This window comes from Aricia agestis, chromosome 11, assembly GCF_905147365.1.
Source record: "Aricia agestis chromosome 11, ilAriAges1.1, whole genome shotgun sequence".
NCBI lineage: Eukaryota > Metazoa > Arthropoda > Insecta > Lepidoptera > Lycaenidae > Aricia > Aricia agestis.
Window position 1 is genome coordinate 8,773,983 of NC_056416.1, and position 21,128 is coordinate 8,795,110.

Sequence of the window (21,128 nt, forward strand, 5' to 3'; positions counted from 1 at the left end):
TTTAATGTTTATGTATGTAATGAAATTTTCAAAATATTTTTCAGATATTCCACCTGAAACCTGTGATAGCGTGAATTGTGGTTCTAACGCCGAATGTCGGAATGTTAATGGAGGACTTGGATGCTATTGTTTGCCAAACTTTTTCGGAAACCCATATCTTTCATGTCGACCAGAATGTGTTGTAAACAGTGATTGCCCATCTAATTTGGCCTGCTTTAATAACAAATGTCAGAATCCATGTTCTGACACATGCGGAGTTGGAGCAACTTGTGAAACGATCAATCATCACGCAGTATGTTATTGCGCTCCAGGATTTGAAGGCGATCCGTATATTAGATGCCAACCGACTGCCATTACTCCACCATCAGTATCAACATGTGAACCATCACCATGTGGCCCTTACAGTCGATGCATGGTTTCATCGAATGGATTTGCAATATGCTCCTGTCTTCCTGGATTTAGAGGCGTTCCACCGATGTGTCAACCCGAATGTGTCAGCAATTCTGATTGTCAACAGAAGGAAACTTGCGTAAACCAAAGATGTGTAGATCCTTGTCAGGGAAGTTGTGGCGTAGGAGCCCGATGTGTAGTTATAAATCACAATCCAATATGCAGCTGTGAACCAGGAGAAACTGGTGATCCATTTGTTGCTTGTAAAGATTTTAGCATTAATGAAACGCCAAATCAAAATCCATGTTTACCTTCACCGTGTGGGCCAAATTCTGTTTGTGAAATAAAATCGAACCATCCTGTATGCTCATGCCGACCGAATTATTCAGGAACTCCACCAAACTGTCGACCAGAATGTGTTATAAGTCAAGAGTGTCCTTCAAATCAAGCATGCATAAAAGACAAATGTACGGACCCTTGTATAAATGCATGTGGAAATAATGCTAAATGTGATGTGATAAACCACACTCCTTTATGTAGTTGTTTACAAGGCTTCCAAGGAGATGCATTTATCGGTTGTATCGCAATACCTAAATCTGAATCAAACACTCCGTGTAATCCATCGCCATGTGGCGAAAATACAGTTTGTTCGGTGGTAAATAATGCCGCCAGATGCTCTTGTATACCGCCCAATATAGGAAATCCATACGCTGGAGGCTGCCGCCCCGAGTGTTCGATAAATTCTGACTGTCCAAATCATCTAGCTTGCCTTTCAAGTCATTGCCGCGACCCATGTAAAGATTTATGTGGAACTAATGCAGAGTGCATTGTAACAAACCATATCCCAATTTGTTCCTGCTTTAAGGGCTATGAAGGCGATCCATTCTCATCTTGTCATCGACAGTATGTTCAACGTGAGTATCGTAAATAAAACATTTTTTTATTTTTAGTGGAAGAGTAAAACATCATCAGGAAACGCCAAGGAATGAACAAGGTCAACGTGCAGACGTTGACCTTGACTTGTTCATTCCTCGGAACTAGGCCAACAGTTGCGAGAATGTCACGTGCTTCTGTAGGCATCTCCATAGAAACTACTACATTTGCAAAGTGGTTACATCACTCAAAACCACCAAAAAAATATCCACATCGGATGTAAAGGCGAAACAATGGATAAAAAAAATATTGATAATTAGGACAATATGTCATTCGTGTGTTTATATAAATAACATGTTCAGAGATCTATGGTCAAACTAGTTCAAGCTTTTAGTGATTAACCAGTAAAATAAGTTTAAACATTCGTCTCAAAAAGTTGTATTTTTAAATAAAATACATTGTTTCTTTCGATTTTGAACTGGCTGAAATAAATATGTTTTTATTACAGCAACGCCGCTTAATCCATGTGAACCATCACCATGCGGTCCAAACAGTGAATGTCAAGTCGTGAGTGATCGCGCGGCATGTTCATGTCGAAGTGGCTATCACGGAACTCCACCATCTTGTAGACCGGAATGTGCTGTTAACTCTGACTGTCCAATGGATCGAGCATGTATCAAGCAGAAGTGTCAAGACCCATGTATTCAGAGTTGTGGTCTCGATTCTCGTTGTCATGTTGTTGGCCATAATCCAATCTGCGTATGTCCTGAAAACTATCCCGACGGAGATCCATTCATTCGTTGTTACAAGAAAGGTAAGATAAATATGAGCAAAATATGAAAGAAACTAGGTAGGTATATCGATACTTCAACACTCACTAATATTATAAACTAGACGTTCCGCGTGGCTTCGCCTGCGTAAATTAGGAATTTAACGGAAACCGTACTTACTCCCGCAAAAAATAGCCTATGTATGTATGCGCAGTCTTCTCTATATCTGTGCCAAATAACATAAAAATTTGTCCAGTAGTTCGGGAGATAAGATCATCACGCTAAGATTAAAGCTATTTTGATGAGATTTGGTATGAGGAGTCCCGGAAAAATGTACGGTTCCCGTGAGATCAACGAATTTTGCACAACGGAGTTGCGGGCGTCATCTAGTTATGGTATAAATTAGCGAGGCCAAATCATTATGATTTTAAAAACATTTTCGCAGATTATTTAACGTACATACATTTTCCGGCAAAAAAATTGCCTATGTCCTTTCCTGTTATTTCTCTATATGCGAGTCGGACTCGCGCACGACGGGTTCCGTACCGTTATAGAGCAAAAGTAGGCAATCATTGTGTTTTTTGTATAACGGTACGGAACCCTTCGTGCGCGAGTCCGACTCGCACTTGGCCGATTATTTATTTCGAACCAGTAGTTTCTGAGATATGCACGTTCTAAACGAAGAAACAAACTCTTTACCCTAAAAAATAAATATAGATTGTCTCTATTTTAACAGCTATTACATTGCCGGCACCGAATCCATGCATGTCAGCACCTTGCGGACCTCATGCAACTTGCCGCGAGGAAGCTGGACGGGCTGTTTGCGCTTGTGATCCAGGAACTTTAGGAGCACCGCCAACGTGCCGTCCTCAGTGCGTTATCAATCAAGACTGTCCATTAGCACTAGCATGTGTTAGTGGAAGATGCGTCAATCCCTGCTTTGGATCGTGCGGGTTCAATGCCCGATGTATAGTTCAGAATCATCAACCTATATGTACCTGTGACGAAGGCTTCTCAGGTGACCCGTTTGCTGGATGCAGTCCGTTTGAGAGTGAGTAAAAAGATTAAACATTTTTCTGCATGTTTATATTATATGTGCACGCTTTTGTAGATGTGCGTTTTACATTTTGTACTATTTCAGCTCCCAAAGAAGTACCTCGACATCCTTGTAATCCATCACCATGTGGACCTAACGCTATTTGTAGAGAGAGAGATGGTACTGGGGCCTGTATATGTGTAGATAATTTCTTTGGTGACCCTTATCTGGGATGTAGACCAGAATGCGTTATGAACACAGACTGCGCATTTGATAAAACTTGTTTTAACAACAAGTGCTTAGACCCCTGTCCGGGCACATGTGGGCAAAATGCTGAATGTAAAGTCTCACATCATGCACCATCATGTTATTGCTTGCCTGGACATACTGGAAATCCACTTCATGCATGTACACCTGTTTTATGTAAGGACTTCTATCTTTCTATTTCTATTCTATTTTTTTCTCGTTTTATTTATTTTATTCCTAAACTCTTTTTCTTTCTACAATGTAGCTATACCGGAACCAATCGACCCATGCCACCCTTCACCTTGTGGCCCGTATAGTAAATGTCGTTCGTTTAACGGCCACGCCGTTTGTACGTGTCTTGATATTTGTGTCGGTTCGCCACCAAATTGTAGACCAGAATGCATAGTAAGCTCAGACTGTTGGCCAAATAAAGCGTGTATCAAAAATAAATGTCAAGACCCCTGTTCTGGTACATGCGGAATAAATGCACAATGTCAAGTTGTTAACCACAATCCTGTATGTAGTTGTTTCAATGGATACACCGGTGATCCTTTTGTGCGATGCTACATAGAAGAAAGTAAGTCATTTATTATGATTTATGAATATTAACATACTTTAAAGAGTCCCTACTAATTTTATCAATAATATTTTCGTGTTTTAACAGAACAAATGACACCAATAAATAACTGTATTCCGAATCCTTGCGGTCCACACTCTAATTGCAAAGAATCAAATGGAGTACCTGTATGTTCATGCTTAAACAATTACGTCGGTCGACCACCAAACTGTCGACCCGAATGCGTTATGGACGTTGAATGCCCAGGAAACTTGGCGTGCATATCAGAAAAGTGTAGTAATCCTTGTCCAGGATCATGCGGTGTTCATGCCACGTGTAATGTCGTTAAGCATATACCAATATGTGCTTGTGAATATGGATATACCGGTGATCCATTTTCGGGATGTTCAGTTATTCCACGTAAGTCAAGTGTATACACATTTTTTTATGTATTACACTGAACTAACAAATTTCTTATAAGTAAAATAATTATTCTAGCTATCGAAGAACAAATCGTAAGTCCCTGCTCATTGTCGCCTTGTGGAGTAAATGCAATTTGCAAAGAAAAACGTGGTATAGGATCATGTTCCTGCCTTCCCGAATATTACGGTGATCCATATATTGAATGTCGCCCAGAGTGTGTTTTAAATTCGGATTGTCCAAAAGATCGAGCTTGCATAAATAATAAATGTAAAGACCCTTGTCCGGGTGTGTGTGGCATGAACGCAGAATGTCGTGTCGGAAATCATGCTCCAGCTTGCTCTTGTTTACCTGGATACGAAGGAAATCCGTTTACATCATGTTATATAAGTAAGGCTAATAATAATATTTTTATGATCATATTATATTTAAATAACATTACACATTTTATTAAAAACTATCTTATTTTAGGACAAAACATAGAATCTATCGATCCTTGCACACCTTCTCCGTGTGGACCATATAGCGTGTGTCGCGCTAGTAATAACCACGCCATTTGTTCTTGCCAAGAACAATATTTCGGCAACCCACCTAACTGCCGACCAGAATGTATGGTCAGCAGCGACTGCATGCCTAATAGGGCCTGTATTAATCAGAAATGCATTGATCCATGCATAGGAGCTTGCGGAAACCACGCTAAATGTACTGTTGTAAATCATAACGCTCTTTGTAGCTGTCCTAACGATCATACTGGAGATCCATTCGTGAACTGCGTATACAAAGAACGTAAGTCTCCAGTTTTTTTTTAATTATATCACGTTTTATATCGAGGATATATAAATGAAACCATTATTCGGTATCTATTATATTTAAGGAGCCGCAATAAAGTCATGTAGATATATAATATATATTTTTATTATTTTAGGAATAGAACCCAAACCATCGGTTAACCCTTGCATACCTTCACCTTGCGGTCCTTACTCTCAATGTCGTGTAGTAGGAGAAACGCCTGCATGCTCTTGTAAAATTGGATACATAGGAAGAGCACCTAACTGTCGACCAGAATGTATTTATGACGAAGAATGTCCTAGCAATTTAGCTTGTATACGTGAAAAATGTCTTAACCCCTGTGACGGTTCTTGCGGCTCGAATGCCAATTGTGTTGTAATATCACATAAGGCAGTATGTCATTGTCGCGAAGGCTATACTGGAGATCCATTTAGTGGTTGTTACTTTATTGGTAAGTTATCGTACTAAAAGTAAATTCGACCCAAAAACTGTATTAACGTTATCATATTTTTTTTATTACTTTGCCTTCAGTAACAGTAGCAAGTGAAGAAGAAACAAATCCATGTAATCCATCTCCATGTGGACCAAATTCATTATGCACGGAAAGAAATAATGCTGGAGCATGTACTTGCTTACCGGAATATTTTGGAGATCCATATTTAGGCTGCCGACCTGAATGTGTTACGAATAATGACTGTCCTTTCGATAAAGCATGTTCAAATAACAAATGTATAAACCCGTGCGAAGGAGCCTGTGGAATAAATGCGCAATGTAATGTTGCACATCACTATCCAGTTTGTCTTTGCATTAATGGCTTTGAAGGAAACCCAGTCGTATCATGTTACCCGCAAAGAAGTCGTTAGTATTAAGAGTATTAATTACCTAAAATATCTTATTCTTTAATAGACGTGACATTTATATTTATTTACACAATTTTAGCTCCAACTGAGGAAATTAATCCATGTTTGCCTTCGCCATGTGGACCTTATAGCCACTGTAAAGTAATAGATGGACACGGAGTTTGTTCTTGTCAAGAAGGATATATTGGTTCTCCTCCTACTTGTAGGCCGGAATGTGTTACTAGTACCGACTGCTTGCAACACCAGGCTTGTATAAAACAAAAATGTAAAGACCCGTGTCCGGGAATGTGTGGTATTAATGCCCGATGTCTAGCAGTAAACCATAATCCTATATGTACATGCAAAGCAGGTTTTACTGGCGATCCATTTGTAGCTTGCCAACTAGAGCCAAGTAAGGGACTTCACTCCAAGTTTTTTTGTTACAATGACAAAGTTAAAAATAAAGAATCGAAATTTAAAAGAATTTTATTTTGTGAAAATATTGTGAATATTGTTTCTTTTTGCATGCTATCTTTGAATCTATTTTTTTTTCTTTCTTTTGCTTTGTTCTATATTCTGGTTTACTTATTTCATATTTTCTTTCTTTCTCTTAGAACCTATCTTTACGGGACCTAAAGGAAATCCGTGCATACCATCACCATGTGGTCCATATTCTCAGTGTAAAGTGGTCGGAGAAGCTCCTGCATGTTCATGCTTACCAAATTATATTGGCGTAGCGCCAAATTGTAGACCGGAATGCTCTATAAATGCAGAGTGCCCTGGTAATCTTGCATGTCAAAATGAAAAATGTGTAGATCCATGCCCGGGTTCATGTGGCTTCAATGCAGAATGTTCTGTAGCAAACCATGTAGCCTTGTGTAATTGCCTAGCAGGATTTACTGGTGATCCTTTTAGTGGATGTTCGGTTATTGAATGTAAGTTTTTTGGAATTGAACCTGTACTGCCGGGTCGGTAAAAACATATATCTCAATTGTGTTTTTCTTTTACGCAGACACTTCCGAGCCTCCTCCGAACCCATGCAATCCATCGCCTTGCGGAGCAAATGCGTTATGTAAGGAACGCAATGGAGTTGGCTCCTGCTCTTGTCTACCAGAATACTTTGGAGATCCATATACGGGTTGCAGGCCAGAGTGTATTTCTAATTCCGATTGCGATCGTAGTAAAGCTTGTTCAAATAATAAATGTAAAGATCCTTGCCCTGGATCCTGTGGCATTAACGCTGAGTGCAGAACTGTTAATCACTCACCCACGTGTACATGTCTGTCAGGATATACAGGCAATCCGTTGAGGATTTGTGAGAAAGAAGGTAATTAAATAATTCATTAAATAATTTTAGTTTTCGGACTATTCTGACTTCATACTACAAAGTGTAAATATTTTACATGTTCTATATTTTTTGCAAACAGACATACCCCCAACGCAACTTGATCCTTGTACTCCGTCTCCTTGTGGACCAAATAGCCTTTGCCGAGCCGTTAATGGACATAGCGTATGTACATGTGAGGCTGGATATATCGGAACACCACCATCTTGCAGACCTGAATGTATAGTCAGCTCTGAGTGCTCTCAAGATAAAGCCTGTGTAAATAAAAAATGTGTAGACCCGTGTCCGAATACATGTGGGACAAACGCACGCTGTCAAGTAGTTACACATAATCCTATATGTAGTTGCACACCCGGTTTTACTGGAGATCCATTTACAAAATGTATTCCAGAAGAAAGTAAGTTTTATTTTTAATTAGATCAGGCTCAATTTGACTGGTCATTAATAAAATAAAGTTTTAAAGTACGTCCATATTTTCATAAACATTAGACATCAGTATTATGAAATGTGTGTCTCAATTAGTATAATAGATTTTTTTTAAATAACGGTCTTTTTAGAAACTTAAGTTATTAGTTATGAGTTTTTACCTAAAACATGAATTTGTTTTTTTTATAGAAACTGTACCTACAAATCCATGCGTTCCATCTCCTTGTGGACCAAATTCAGAGTGCCGCGTTATTGGAGACCAAGCAGCTTGTTCCTGCTTACCAGATTATATTGGAAGAGTGCCCAACTGTAGACCAGAATGTACCATCGATGCTGAGTGTCCAAGTAACACAGCATGCATAAATGAACGTTGCCGCAATCCATGTCAAGGGGCTTGTGGAGTAAATGCACTTTGTCTAACTATTAATCACAGACCAATATGTTCATGTCAACAAGGTTATACAGGTGATGCTGGAAGTGGATGTAATCAAATTTTAATATCGAGTAAGTGTTGTCGTAATATTTGTTTAAAACAATATTAAAAACTTTTTCGACTTGCGGCCTTATCATGAGATCTTAAACCATGTAGTTTATTATGTATAACTTTATTACATAGACAAACATGATCTAAAAATATATTGTAAAATGAGAAAACTGATAGTAATTTTGCTTTAATAACCTTGCGGTATATCTATCATGGCTGTACCTACTATTTAAAAATAAAAACCACTTACCTTTCAACTTTAAGGTATTTTATTATACGGTCTAGATTTGAAGGGTCATATTTTTTATTTATTAGTAAATTTAGAAAAAAGCGAACGTAGATGCATAGCTTTAACAGATCCCAATATTGTATAAAAATAATTTGTCTAGGCGCATTGTCCAGGGAGTAAAATGGGGAATACGTTTGTATGGAAAAATTGTGCGAGCATACCCTTTTAATACTCTGTATTTTCTAAAGTAGTGATCGTACAGTAAAAATGTTTAGACGTAATTTATAGGTAATTAATTGTAGCTATAATTAATGTAGAAGTCACTAAAGAGATATTCTAAATAATTTTCGAGTCACAAGCAAAAACCTTGAAAAAGAGACCTTTCTCCTCCTCCTCCACCGCCGGCTCGGGGACTTTTAGTATATTCATCTGGACACCTTTAGGATGAATTCCTTAATTTTTCCAGGCTATTAGTAAAATTATTATTTTTATTTGTAGCAACAGAGATGACGCCTACATCCAGTCCTTGCACGCCATCACCATGTGGACCTAACGCCGAGTGTCGTGAATTCAATGGGGCTGGTGCTTGTTTCTGCTCAGAGGGGTACGAAGGCGATCCTTATGGTTCACAAGGCTGCCGAAGAGAATGTGATAGTAATGATGACTGTGCTCCACATTTAGCATGCACTCGTTATAAGTGCATAGATCCATGTCCACGGACGTGTGGACAATTAGCGCAATGTACTGTAGAAAACCATATACCTATTTGTACTTGCCCCAATGGCTACACTGGTGATCCATTCTTCCAATGTAAACAAGTTCTGATGGAACGTAAGTATAATAATTACTACACTAGTACTGCATACTATAATACACATACAAATGATTATTAAACTATAAATTACTAAATATATGTAGTACGTTTTTATATTAGAGGTATATACTACTGTTAATTAATGCAAAAAAAAAATATATAACTCAATGGATACTCGTATTTTTAGCACCTCCAATACAGAATCCTTGTGAGCCAACACCATGTGGACCTAACAGTCAATGCCGACAAGTGAATTTGCAAGCAGTATGTTCCTGTCTGCCAAATTACATAGGGTCACCACCGTCTTGCCGACCACAGTGTGTGGTCAACAGTGAATGCGACGTTTCCAAAGCTTGTATTAATCAAAAATGTGATGATCCCTGCCCTAACACATGTGGACTTCGAGCACATTGCTTGGTGAAAAATCACAATCCTATATGCACATGTCCTACAGGCATGACTGGGGATCCGTTTACTCAGTGTTACAGTAAGTACAATTATTTTATATCAGCTGTTTTTTTTTTTCATTTCTTAAACATTTCAAAGTATAAAATTCTAAATTATATTTTTATTTTAGCAATACCATCAACAACTGAACGTCCCCCATCTTGCACTCCATCACCATGTGGTCCACATTCACGTTGTCAACTTCTCCAGAGTGGACCGGCTTGTTCATGTTTAGCTGGTTATATTGGATCGCCACCGTCTTGCCGGCCAGAGTGTACAATTAATTCTGAATGTCCAGCTTCATTGGCATGCGTGCGTCAAAAATGTGAGGATCCTTGCCCCGGTTCATGTGGTGTTGAGGCAAATTGTCACGTATTGAATCATGTTGCAGTTTGTGTTTGTAACGACGGATTCACTGGAGATCCTTTCTCTAGATGTTCACCAATAAGCGAAGGTACTTACAGAAATTATTCGTTAATTTATTATATTTAATTAAAAAATCTAACACATTACCTACACGAATTTTACAATATTGCTAGAATGTGCACAGAATCTCGTGGTAATTATTCCCGCGATTAAAAGGATCTTATGTTCTTCCGCGTGGTCTTCTATAAGTATATTTCTATCAACATTGGCCCCGTAGTTTCGGAGCGTATTCGCAAATTTTTACGAATACGCTCCGAATTGCAAACAACAAAACTTAATGCTTCATAATTAGTATAGAAATTGATTAATAAGTATTTAATATATTTGCAGCACCCACCACACCAACACCTTCAGACCCATGCAATCCATCACCTTGTGGACCAAATGCACAGTGCGAAAATGGGTTCTGTACTTGTTTACCTGACTATAGTGGTAATCCTTATGAATCATGCAGACCTGAATGCACTGGAAGCCAAGAATGTCCAAGAGATAAGGCCTGTTTTAGAAACAAATGCCGTGACCCATGTCCAGGTGTCTGTGGCCAGAATGCAAAGTGTGATGTCATCAATCACATACCAAGCTGCTCTTGTATTGCTGATTATACTGGAAATCCCTTTACACAATGTCAACCAGTAGAAACAGCTCGATTGCCTCCGAAAGATCCTTGCCACCCTTCACCTTGTGGTCCAAACAGTATTTGTAAAAATATTGATAATACTGCAGTTTGTGCATGTGTTGAAGGTTTCAGAGGATCTCCACCAGCTTGTAGACCAGAATGTGTTGTAAGCTCAGAATGCTCATCTACAAAAGCATGTGTGAATCAAAAGTGCATCAATCCATGCATCAATGCTTGTGGCTTGAACGCACGTTGTGAAGTGATTAACCACAGCCCTATTTGTAGTTGCAATACTGGTCAAACAGGAGATCCCTTCAAAAGTTGTCATGATATTATTATGTCGATTCCAGAGCCAACTGATGTCTGTAACCCATCACCTTGTGGTCCAAACGCTCAATGCATCGAAAGAAATGGTAAACCAAACTGTAGGTGCATGGATGATTATGTAGGCCAGCCACCTAATTGTCGGCCAGAGTGTGTAATCAACCCGGATTGTCCATCTAATCAAGCTTGCGTCAGAAACAAATGTGTAGATCCTTGTCCAGGTTCCTGTGGAGTTAATGCTGACTGTGTGATCGTCAGTCATACAGTGTCCTGCATATGTCGGCCGAAATATACCGGAAACCCATTCCTTCAATGTGTTCCAGACGAAGGTAAGTTGGTTTATACTGTGATGCAAATAAAAAAAATATTATATACAAAGCTGTCTATTCAAATCATATTTTTATTATTAGCATAATTCCGTGACGATTATGTCATTTTGACCTGGTATTTTCGAGGGCCGTTTGAAAAGTTCTCGGCGGTTGGCCTTACATACTTCTGCGATAAATCTTTAAAGACGAGTCATAAAGTTTTAACTATTTACTAAATATATTTTACTAGCGACCCGCCCCGGCTTCGCACGGGTATAAAATATGTAGCCTATGTCACTCACTGAAAATATGATTAAAATCGATTCAGTAGTTTTGATTCATATTCATTTCTACCCATAGCCGCAATTTTTAAATCTGTAATATCTTCAAAAATATTTAAATCATAATATGCTGTAAAGGGCCATATTAGATCTATATGGCCTTTTACAGCATTGAAAACGCAGGCTGAACTCTACGAGATTTATCAAAATAATGTACTCAGTATTGTACACAATGAAAAGGTCTACAAAAAACTTCGCGATAGTATAATTATGTCTATCTCTTATGAATATCCCACACTAACATTTTTTGTCATTTACTTTTTAGGGTTCCATACCCAAAGGGTAAAATGGGACCCTATTACTGATACTTCGACGTCTGTCCGTCTGTCTGTCTGTCTGTCTGCCTGTCTGTCTGCCTATCTGCCTGTCTGTCTGTCTGTCTGTCTGTCTCCAGGCTGTAACTCAATAACCACTATAGCTAGACTTCTGAAATTTTCACAGATTGTGTAGTCCTGTTACCGCTATAACAACAAATACTAAAAACAAAATAAAATTAATATTTTATTTTGTAAAATAAAATATTAATTTTATATTAATTTTTTATATAAAATTAATATATAATTAATATTTATTTATAAAGTCCTTAGTTGTATGACTTCTTTAATAATTAATAATAATATTTAAATAAAATAAAAATTTAAGGGCTCCCATACAAACACACAATTTTTGGCCTATTTTTCCTCTATAATGGTACGGAACCCTTCGTGCGTGAGTCCGATTTGCACTTGGCCGATTATTAGTTCGTACCGCAATGCACACAATGCAGTCCGAACGATGGTTGCAGTTGTAACGACATGAATGGTATCAGAATACAAAGTTTTATTCAAGTGGTAAAATAAATATTTTTTTTTTTCAGAAGTAGTAGTAAAACCTTGTGACCCATCACCGTGTGGAGCTAATGCAGTTTGCAGTCATAGAGATGGTGCTGGTGCTTGCTCATGTTTAGAAGGCTACCAAGGCAACCCGTATGAAGGCTGCCGACCGGAATGTGTACTTAGCTCCGATTGCACCGCTGATAAAGCTTGCATAAGAAATAAATGTGCTGATCCATGTCCCGGAATTTGTGGAACATTTGCAGAATGTACTGTCGTAAACCATGTACCGACTTGCGCATGTATAAGAGGTTACTCTGGCAATCCATTTGTACAATGTCAAGAAAATAAACCAATAGAAAAAAGTAGACCCTGTCAGCCTTCGCCTTGTGGCCCTAATAGCATTTGTCGAGAAAATGGAGACTTGGCGTCATGCGAATGTCTTCCAGAATACATAGGCGCCCCTCCAGATTGTCGCCCAGAATGCACAGTCAGTAGCGAATGTCCATCAGATCGAGCTTGTCATAAGCTTAAATGTGCCGATCCTTGTAGAGGAACTTGTGGTTTAGGTGCACATTGTCAAGTTGTCAACCACAGCCCGTTATGTAGCTGTCCTAATAATCAAACTGGAGATCCGTTTACTAGGTGTCATGTAGCTCCAATAGAAGTAGAGCCACCTCAACCAAAAGAGCCGTGTCAGATTAATACTTGCGGACCGTACAGTGAGTGTAGAGCAAATAATGGATATCCTTCATGTTCCTGTATGCCAGGCTATATAGGAGCACCACCAAACTGTCATCCAGAATGCTTAGTCAATACAGACTGTCCATCCAATCAAGCATGTATCGCAGAAAAATGTACCAATCCTTGCGAAGGTTCATGTGGCTTCAAAGCAATATGCAGAGTTCAAGATCATATACCTATATGTAGCTGTCCTAATGGATTCTCGGGCGATCCATTCATTCAATGCAGTGAAGTTATTGGTAATATGTCCTATAATTACTACATTTTAAAAATAATTTTAATAAAAGACATCTAACAATATTTATCACATAAAACAAAAACAAATTCTTTTTACAGAAACCACGCCTCAAGCTTCTGATCCATGTAACCCATCTCCTTGTGGAAGTAATGCTGTGTGTGAATCAGGTTCTTGTACGTGTGCTTCGGGTTACTTTGGAGACGCATACACAGGATGTCGACTAGAATGTAGTACGAATGGCGAATGTGCTCCAACTCGATCTTGTCAAGGAGGAAAATGTGTAGACCCTTGTCCAGGAGCTTGCGGCACTGGTGCAACATGTTCTGTTAATAATCATATTCCATCATGCTCTTGCCCACCTGGGACATCTGGGGATCCTTTCTCCTTCTGTACAGAAATAAAACGACCTGGTATGTATGATTTTATTTTTTACTTTAAAACATAGCGGTTGTTCTAAAGTATTTTTATTTAATAGATACTTTTACTCAAAAATTACAGAATTGCCAAAATCACCATGCAGCCCATCACCTTGTGGCCCTTATAGTGAATGTACAGTAAGTGCAAATGGTGCTGCTGCATGTTCTTGCCGAGCTGGTCATATCGGTTCCCCACCATCGTGCAGACCAGAATGCCTCGTAAGCTCTGAATGCAAACTTCAGATGGCTTGTATAGACCGTCGTTGCCGTGATCCTTGTGAAGGTGCATGTGGACGTGGTGCAAGATGTCAAGTAATTGCACATTCACCAATTTGCACGTGTAATGATGGATATACTGGTGACCCGTTCAGTTATTGTTACCTAGCACCTGGTATGTATAATTTTAATAGTATTTTGACACTTGACATCTTAAAGGATATAAGATATACAAGGTGCAATTATACGTACCGGCCAAATTTTTTAGGGCTTAGGTATCATTAGGAGAGTCTATTTAACCAAAAATAGGGTGTTCATTTTTTTACAATAACATATTTTATCCCAACCAAACTCGGTGCAGAACAAACATCGAACAAAGTACGTAGGCGACGGTACATGATCTAGTCGGCAATACCGGCTATAGGGGTAAAGCGGGAGGGACGCGGGGGTGGCACCAGGGAGGCGCAGGGGGCACGCCGCACGAGCCGTTGGTCTCCCGCCGCCTCGTAATTAGTGTGTGTGACAATGTAGTCTAACCGCGAGTGTTATGATAATATGGTTAGGTGCTACATTTTAAGTGGCGAAAGTTTACGCGGCGCCCAGAGACTGTAGGAGCAAGAATGAACCGAGAACGCTTTGCCACTATGACAATATTACTGGTTGTCTACTAACTTTGCATTAACAACTATGTTTCCATCAATGGTCTTTATGACACAACCATCTCTTTCAAAATTAACCCTGTGTCCTTTAGAAATAATTCTGCTTATAGACAGTAAGTTTTTACGAAATTCAGGTACCTACATATAATACGTTTTCTACCTGGATGTTCTGAATACCTCCAGTAACTTGATTACGTACTCTGAAAATTGCTGTTCCGCAGCTTTGTACACGAATACTTTTGTTGTTAGCAGCCTTGACCATGTTAACAGCTGGTGTTCGTTCATTTATGAGCCAGTGGCGGTGAATTGTCATGTGTGCCGATACTCTCTGGAGCATTCATGGCAAATCTACGTACCATATAGTGCTGTTATCTTTTCCTTTCTGGTCTTGATCTGTGACACTGTCTTTTTCTTTCCTTTTTCCAAACCAACAATCCTTACTCACAAGGCCATATTTATTGCAATTGTAGCAGCGGAGCCCTTTTGGTTTATCTGACTGGCTAGAATTAGTGTTATTATGGAGTTGTTGTTGCATCTTATTTAATCTCCTGCAGTAATTTGGTTTTAATCAGATCGGCACTAATTCTTATACCGGAGCTCTCTAGTCATCGGCTTGTAGTTCTCGGGCAAGCTAGCATCAGTGTTCCAAGCCACTCGTTTAAGCCACTTTTTTTTACATAAATGTGCGACCCATAACCTGATGAAATTAAATACGCGAGGACTATAAACGTTATTTAATATTATTGAAAGAATTAAGGTTCACTCGCCGTAAGTTGGCGGTAGCGGTCATTGACTCCCTGTCAAAAACTTGTCATTTTCTATACAAAGCCGCGATTGACAACATCTGACACCTCATTGTCAATCGCGGTTTATATAGAAAATGACAAGTTTTTGACAGGGAGTCAATGACCGCTACCGCCCAGTTGCGCCGAGTGAAGCTTACGCAGATTACAATGTACACGGACGTAGCTCAATAATTCAGAGGACGAATATTTTTAGACAGGTGACAACTAAAATCCATTATCTGCTTTATACTAAGAAGGTCGCATGTTCGCGCTCAACTTCCAACATAAACTAAAGTACTTATTATTCGTAAATAAAAAGTTGTAGTTTTTTCATTCTTTTGATGAGTATCAGTTAATTTTATTCTAAACATACGCTCAGTTTGGGTAACTTTGAATTGCGGTTTAACTTTGAACAAAGTTATGAAAAAGATCGCCAAAATATTTTGTAGCAAACGAGAAGAAAAACAATAAACTGTTAATATGATATTTTGCATTACAACAAAATAGTTATTATGTGTTGAAGCATAAACACAGCGTCGATATGAAGATTGCGTTTGTAAACTTACCTTTATTGTCTTTACTTACTGACAATTTTATCTGTCTGCCACCCCTGTCCATTGTTTCAGCTAATATGTTTTTGGCAACACTAGCTTGGACTCTTGTCATAGTCTTCACCAGGAAGTTCTTCCTGTGACGCTGTGTTTATGCTTCAACACATAATAACTATTTTGTTGTAATGCAAAATATTATATTATGTGTTTTCACATAAACACAGCGTCGATATGAAGACCTGTTTGATATCTGCTGGTGACAAAACACAAAACGCTATGTGAAATAACTTAATCACAATTAGTTTAATAATATCAATCTTATACCCCAATGAGGTAATCATTAAAACAACACTAATGTAATAAAAAAATGTGTATTAACAGATGTAATGCTTAAATACACAAAACAAAATATATTTCTAAACAAAACAAACAAAATTAAGTAATTCTATATACTCCTCCAGTACCTATTTCCAAATAACAAATAAAATAAGGATTAGTGGTCATCTCCTACCATTCTTATTTTAACTTTAACTTAGTTAAATTATTGTTGAGATCAACCATAAAACTCTTTTTAATAATGTTTAAGTTGGCTTAAAGTTTTCAAATAATAATTGAGATCAGGCGGCCTACCACAACCTTTCCTAAAACTATCATGTTTCCAGAACACTTTGTTGTAAGATTACAATAACATTACTTTGATTCGTACCATGAACTTTTTAAGGTGTATGAAAACAATCTTGTTTTATTCCTGCTAAGTGATGGGAAAGAACGAACGATATCAAATTATTTGTTTACATTTATCAATGGGTGGAAGCGAGATAGCAGCTACAAAGCGCTTTGTCTCTCTCACACGATTGTATAAACAAATGAATTGTCATGGGTGGAAGCGAGATAGCAGCTATAAAGCTTTTGTCACCCTCACACGATTGTGTACACAAATGAAGTGTCTAATTAGTCTAAACATATGTAGAAAAACCTTATTAGTGACTGTAGAGAATTTGAATGGTACTAAACCAAAATATTTCAATAAATTAAACCGATTCAGCGCTAAATTGTTAACAATAAGAATTAAGTAAATCAAATAGTGAAATTGTTGAAAAACCAATGCTGAAACCCAAATAAGACGTGAAGTGTTGGTGTGGTACGCTAAAACAAAAAAGTTTTAAGTGGTGTGTGAGTTGCGCGACTTTGAAGACTGTTTCGATATTTTCTATTATAAGGTAAATAGAAGGTACGTTTAGTAAATATTTAATACATTGGTTATCTCAAAACAAACGCCGTTTTTTATGTACATGGTTAACTTTAAATACAAATAAAGTTAAGAATTTAGTTGTTAATACATAATATGCGTAATTTAAAGTCGTACCGTACTCAATTTTCAAATATAATTTTACTAAAAAACAGTAAAAAATGCAAAACAATCTTAAAAAAGTTGATATTTCACAGCGGATTTAAGATCGCCAGTTTGACGTTAAAGTAATCTTGCTCATCTGTCAAACGGTGTCAAAATGGAGCTCATGGTACGCTGAGAGCGAATGAATCGGGACATGACGTCACAAACCGTCTTGACGGAACAATCATAAAGTAATCTTACTTTTAAGAGGTGATGGTACGAAATCATAAAGTAAGATTAAAATAATACTGCTTTAAGAGGTTGTAGTAGGCCCCCTGCTATTACTCTTGCTAATCTCTTTGCAATAGTACTTTGTAAGAGTATTTTCACGTTTCCAGTTGCCCCTGGCGAGTATCTCATCTATTGGGTGGTTATCTAACCAACCTGCCGAGGCTACTGCAGCTCTAAAAGAACCTGCTGGGGCACAAATTCCTGCTTCTTTTAGCACGGTTTTTACCCATCCACCTATTATGGTTCTAGATGCTGGACGTGGTCTGCCATTCAATGTTATAAACAAATTGTCCAAATTCCCTCTTCTGGTTTTAGACAATGTTAATAGTTTCTGCAGCCAATTTACAGGGCATACTCTTTCATTTGGGTGTTTGAAAAGTGCCCAACCAGATTGTCTATGTTCCCCAGTGTCTGTCTTGGAACCAAAAGTGGGCCACAAAACTGCCTTATCTTCAGTGATGCTTAGGTAAGCTTCTGTAATTTTCAACAACAACAAGTACTTAGCCGTTAGTACGTTGAACAAGTAATTAGCCGGGCAATGAACAAGTAATTAGCCGGGCAATCGAACAAGTAATTAGCCGGGCAATAAATTCTGCTTGCTGTCCCAACACAACCATAGTTATCTTAGTCGGGAGAAGGGGAAAGATAAACAAAAAACAAATGACAGATTATATTAATACATTAAGTAGAAAAGAAAACGTTAGTCGACTTATTTTGTTTACCTTTCCTTATATAAAGAAATTGCCACACGAGAGTAAGGAAAATTATATTAGGTTTAAGCTGAACAGCCTACTATGTAGTGCAACAAATCAAAATTGTTTGGTATTAAGTAATACCTTACCACAAATAGATGTGGTGGACATTAATAATATTTTCAATTCTAGATTAGGTAATTTGACATATGATAAGTATTTCTTATCTAATTTTTTAACTCGACATTTAGCTAAATGGCTATACAATTTTATAGTTTTAAGACAAGCCAAAAAATTGGCTAAGCCGACCACTGCTTTTATTGAGCAGTGTTCTTATTCTAATCAATATATAACTGAGAGCTTGGAATATGTTCCAAATAATTTAAATTAGATTCTAGGACAACAGAGGCACACTCTAGCAGTATATTATTAAACAAAAATAATAATACTAATGCCTACCACCAACAACCTAGTAAGATTTCTAGACAAAATTGTAATTTTAATATAAACTTGGTGCATCAGAACTTACAGGGAAAAATAGGAAAAGAATTAGAAATTGAGTTATTTTTAAATGAATGTAACATTGACATTTTGTGTGTATCAGAACATTGGTTAAAAAATTATGAATTGTCATTTAATTATTCTGATCATCAGCTAGCAAGTTCGTTCAGTCGAGAGAATGCTATTAGGGGTGGCTCCTTAATATTGATTAAGAAAAAACTTAAATTTAAAGAACGTAAGGATATTGTTAGACTGTCAACTGAACGAATTGCTGAGTTAGCCTGTATCGAGCTGAGCCACCTTATTATTGTAAGCGTATACAGACCTCCATCCGGCTTATATGATTCTTTTGAACAAATAATGGAGCAAGTGTTAACAAAAGTGTGTGCATCTAACAAAAAGATTATAGTATGTGGTGATTTCAATATTAATTTACTAGACTTAAACTCCACCACTGTTAGATTCACATCATTGTTCAAATCGTATAACCTTATTAATTTATTCAACGAGCCGACAAGAATTTGTGATACAACTGCGACTTGCATAGATAATATTTTCACCAACATAACTCCCTATAGGAAGGAAATAATTAATGTATTAAGCTCTGATCACTGTGGACAGCTAGCTTCATTTAATATAAATTGTGATACTAATTTAAAAGAAAAAATTGAATATATACCTATAAATACAAAACGTATTGAGAAATTTAGAAGTAAATTATCATCAAGTTTTGAGAAGTTGAATGTATCAAATGATCCAGATAAAGCGTTTAACAATTTATTCAATAGAGTAAATCAGCAATATAACGCTGTATTTACTTCTAAAACGGTCAGTTTGAATAATAAAAGAAATAATTTTAAAAAATGGGCAACTGCAGGTATTATTGTAAGTAGACAAAAATTATATGATTTGTATAACGAGAAAACTATAAACCGGAGTGAAGCTTTTAAATTGTACGTCAAGAAATACTCAAAAACTTTTAAAAAGGCCTGTCAAGCAGCAAAGGCACTTCAAATTAAAGAGAAAATTAGAGACTCTAAAAATAAAGTGAAAACCACCTGGAAAATAATTGCGGATGAGACTGGAAAAGTCGCCTGTCGTAACTCTAAATTTGAACTTTTAATTAATAATAAAAAAATCAATTCTGATCTTGAGGTTGCGACAGTCTTTGAGAAGTTTTTTGCAGACATTCCAATCTCAACTACAAAGAACTTAAATTCATCACCTACAGTTGCAGAAAAAATACTTAGAGAACATGTCAAGGAATGTGATGTCAATTTTATTTTTAGAGATATTGACTCCAGAGATATTATCAAGACTTTCAAATCAATCAATATTAAAAGTACCACTGATCTCTGGGGTATGTCCACAAAAATTATAAAATCAGTAATTGACATCATTGCCCCTTACCTAGCTTTAGTTTTTAATAATTGTATCGAAAGTGGTGTGTTCCCAGACTTAATGAAGCACAGCAAGGTGATGCCTCTATTTAAAGCTGGGAAGAAATCAGACCCAGCCAACTATAGACCAATATCCATATTGCCGACTTTAAGTAAAATCTTTGAAAAAATAATTCTAAATCAATTACTTGCTCATTTTAACTCAAATAATTTATTACATAATAATCAATTTGGTTTTACTAAAGGTCGGTCTACAACAGATGCAGGCATTAGTCTTCTGTGTAGTATTTTTGAAGCTTGGGAGGAGTCGCAGGATGCACTTGGTATTTTCTGCGATCTCTCTAAAGCATTTGACTGTGTGGAGTATGATACTCTAATAAGAAAACTACACCATTATGGTGTAAGGGGCACGGCACTTAAACTTCTAAAATCTTACCTTACAAATAGAACGCAGAGGGTGGAAGTTAACTCCATAAGGTCTAATGGAACCAAAATAAAACTAGGTGTGCCACAAGGGTCCATTTTAGGGCCTTTTCTTTTTCTCATCTATATAAATGATTTACCTTATCTTGTTAAAGATAAGCATGAGATAGTACTTTTTGCTGATGACACTTCACTAATTTTTAATGTGAAGAGGCGACAATTTAATTATGACGAGGTAAATAGTGCTCTCTCAAAAATAGTACATTGGTTTAATGCTAATAATTTACTTTTGAACTCTAATAAAACAAAATGTTTAAAATTTATCTTGCCAAATGTTAGGCAAGTACAAACCAATGTACTATTAAATGATGAGAAAATGAATTTAGTA

At 37.3% G+C, this 21,128-nt stretch overlaps 1 protein-coding gene across 1 annotated transcript in view; it reads left to right on the plus strand.

The window, feature by feature from the left end:
• Window positions 1-21,128, plus strand: part of LOC121731689 — a 131,241-nt gene that overhangs the window by 58,299 nt on the left and 51,814 nt on the right. The window contains exons 34-55 of the mRNA XM_042121262.1: window positions 45-1,304; window positions 1,772-2,077; window positions 2,770-3,084; window positions 3,175-3,492; window positions 3,581-3,892; window positions 3,980-4,291; window positions 4,370-4,681; window positions 4,763-5,077; window positions 5,217-5,531; window positions 5,612-5,938; window positions 6,020-6,331; window positions 6,534-6,854; window positions 6,932-7,246; window positions 7,347-7,661; window positions 7,880-8,194; window positions 8,902-9,234; window positions 9,405-9,704; window positions 9,795-10,118; window positions 10,421-11,359; window positions 12,536-13,474; window positions 13,572-13,883; window positions 13,972-14,280. Coding sequence (XP_041977196.1) covers window positions 45-1,304; window positions 1,772-2,077; window positions 2,770-3,084; window positions 3,175-3,492; window positions 3,581-3,892; window positions 3,980-4,291; window positions 4,370-4,681; window positions 4,763-5,077; window positions 5,217-5,531; window positions 5,612-5,938; window positions 6,020-6,331; window positions 6,534-6,854; window positions 6,932-7,246; window positions 7,347-7,661; window positions 7,880-8,194; window positions 8,902-9,234; window positions 9,405-9,704; window positions 9,795-10,118; window positions 10,421-11,359; window positions 12,536-13,474; window positions 13,572-13,883; window positions 13,972-14,280 — 9,126 coding nt within the window. The remainder of the gene's footprint in view (window positions 1-44; window positions 1,305-1,771; window positions 2,078-2,769; window positions 3,085-3,174; window positions 3,493-3,580; window positions 3,893-3,979; window positions 4,292-4,369; window positions 4,682-4,762; window positions 5,078-5,216; window positions 5,532-5,611; window positions 5,939-6,019; window positions 6,332-6,533; window positions 6,855-6,931; window positions 7,247-7,346; window positions 7,662-7,879; window positions 8,195-8,901; window positions 9,235-9,404; window positions 9,705-9,794; window positions 10,119-10,420; window positions 11,360-12,535; window positions 13,475-13,571; window positions 13,884-13,971; window positions 14,281-21,128) is intronic.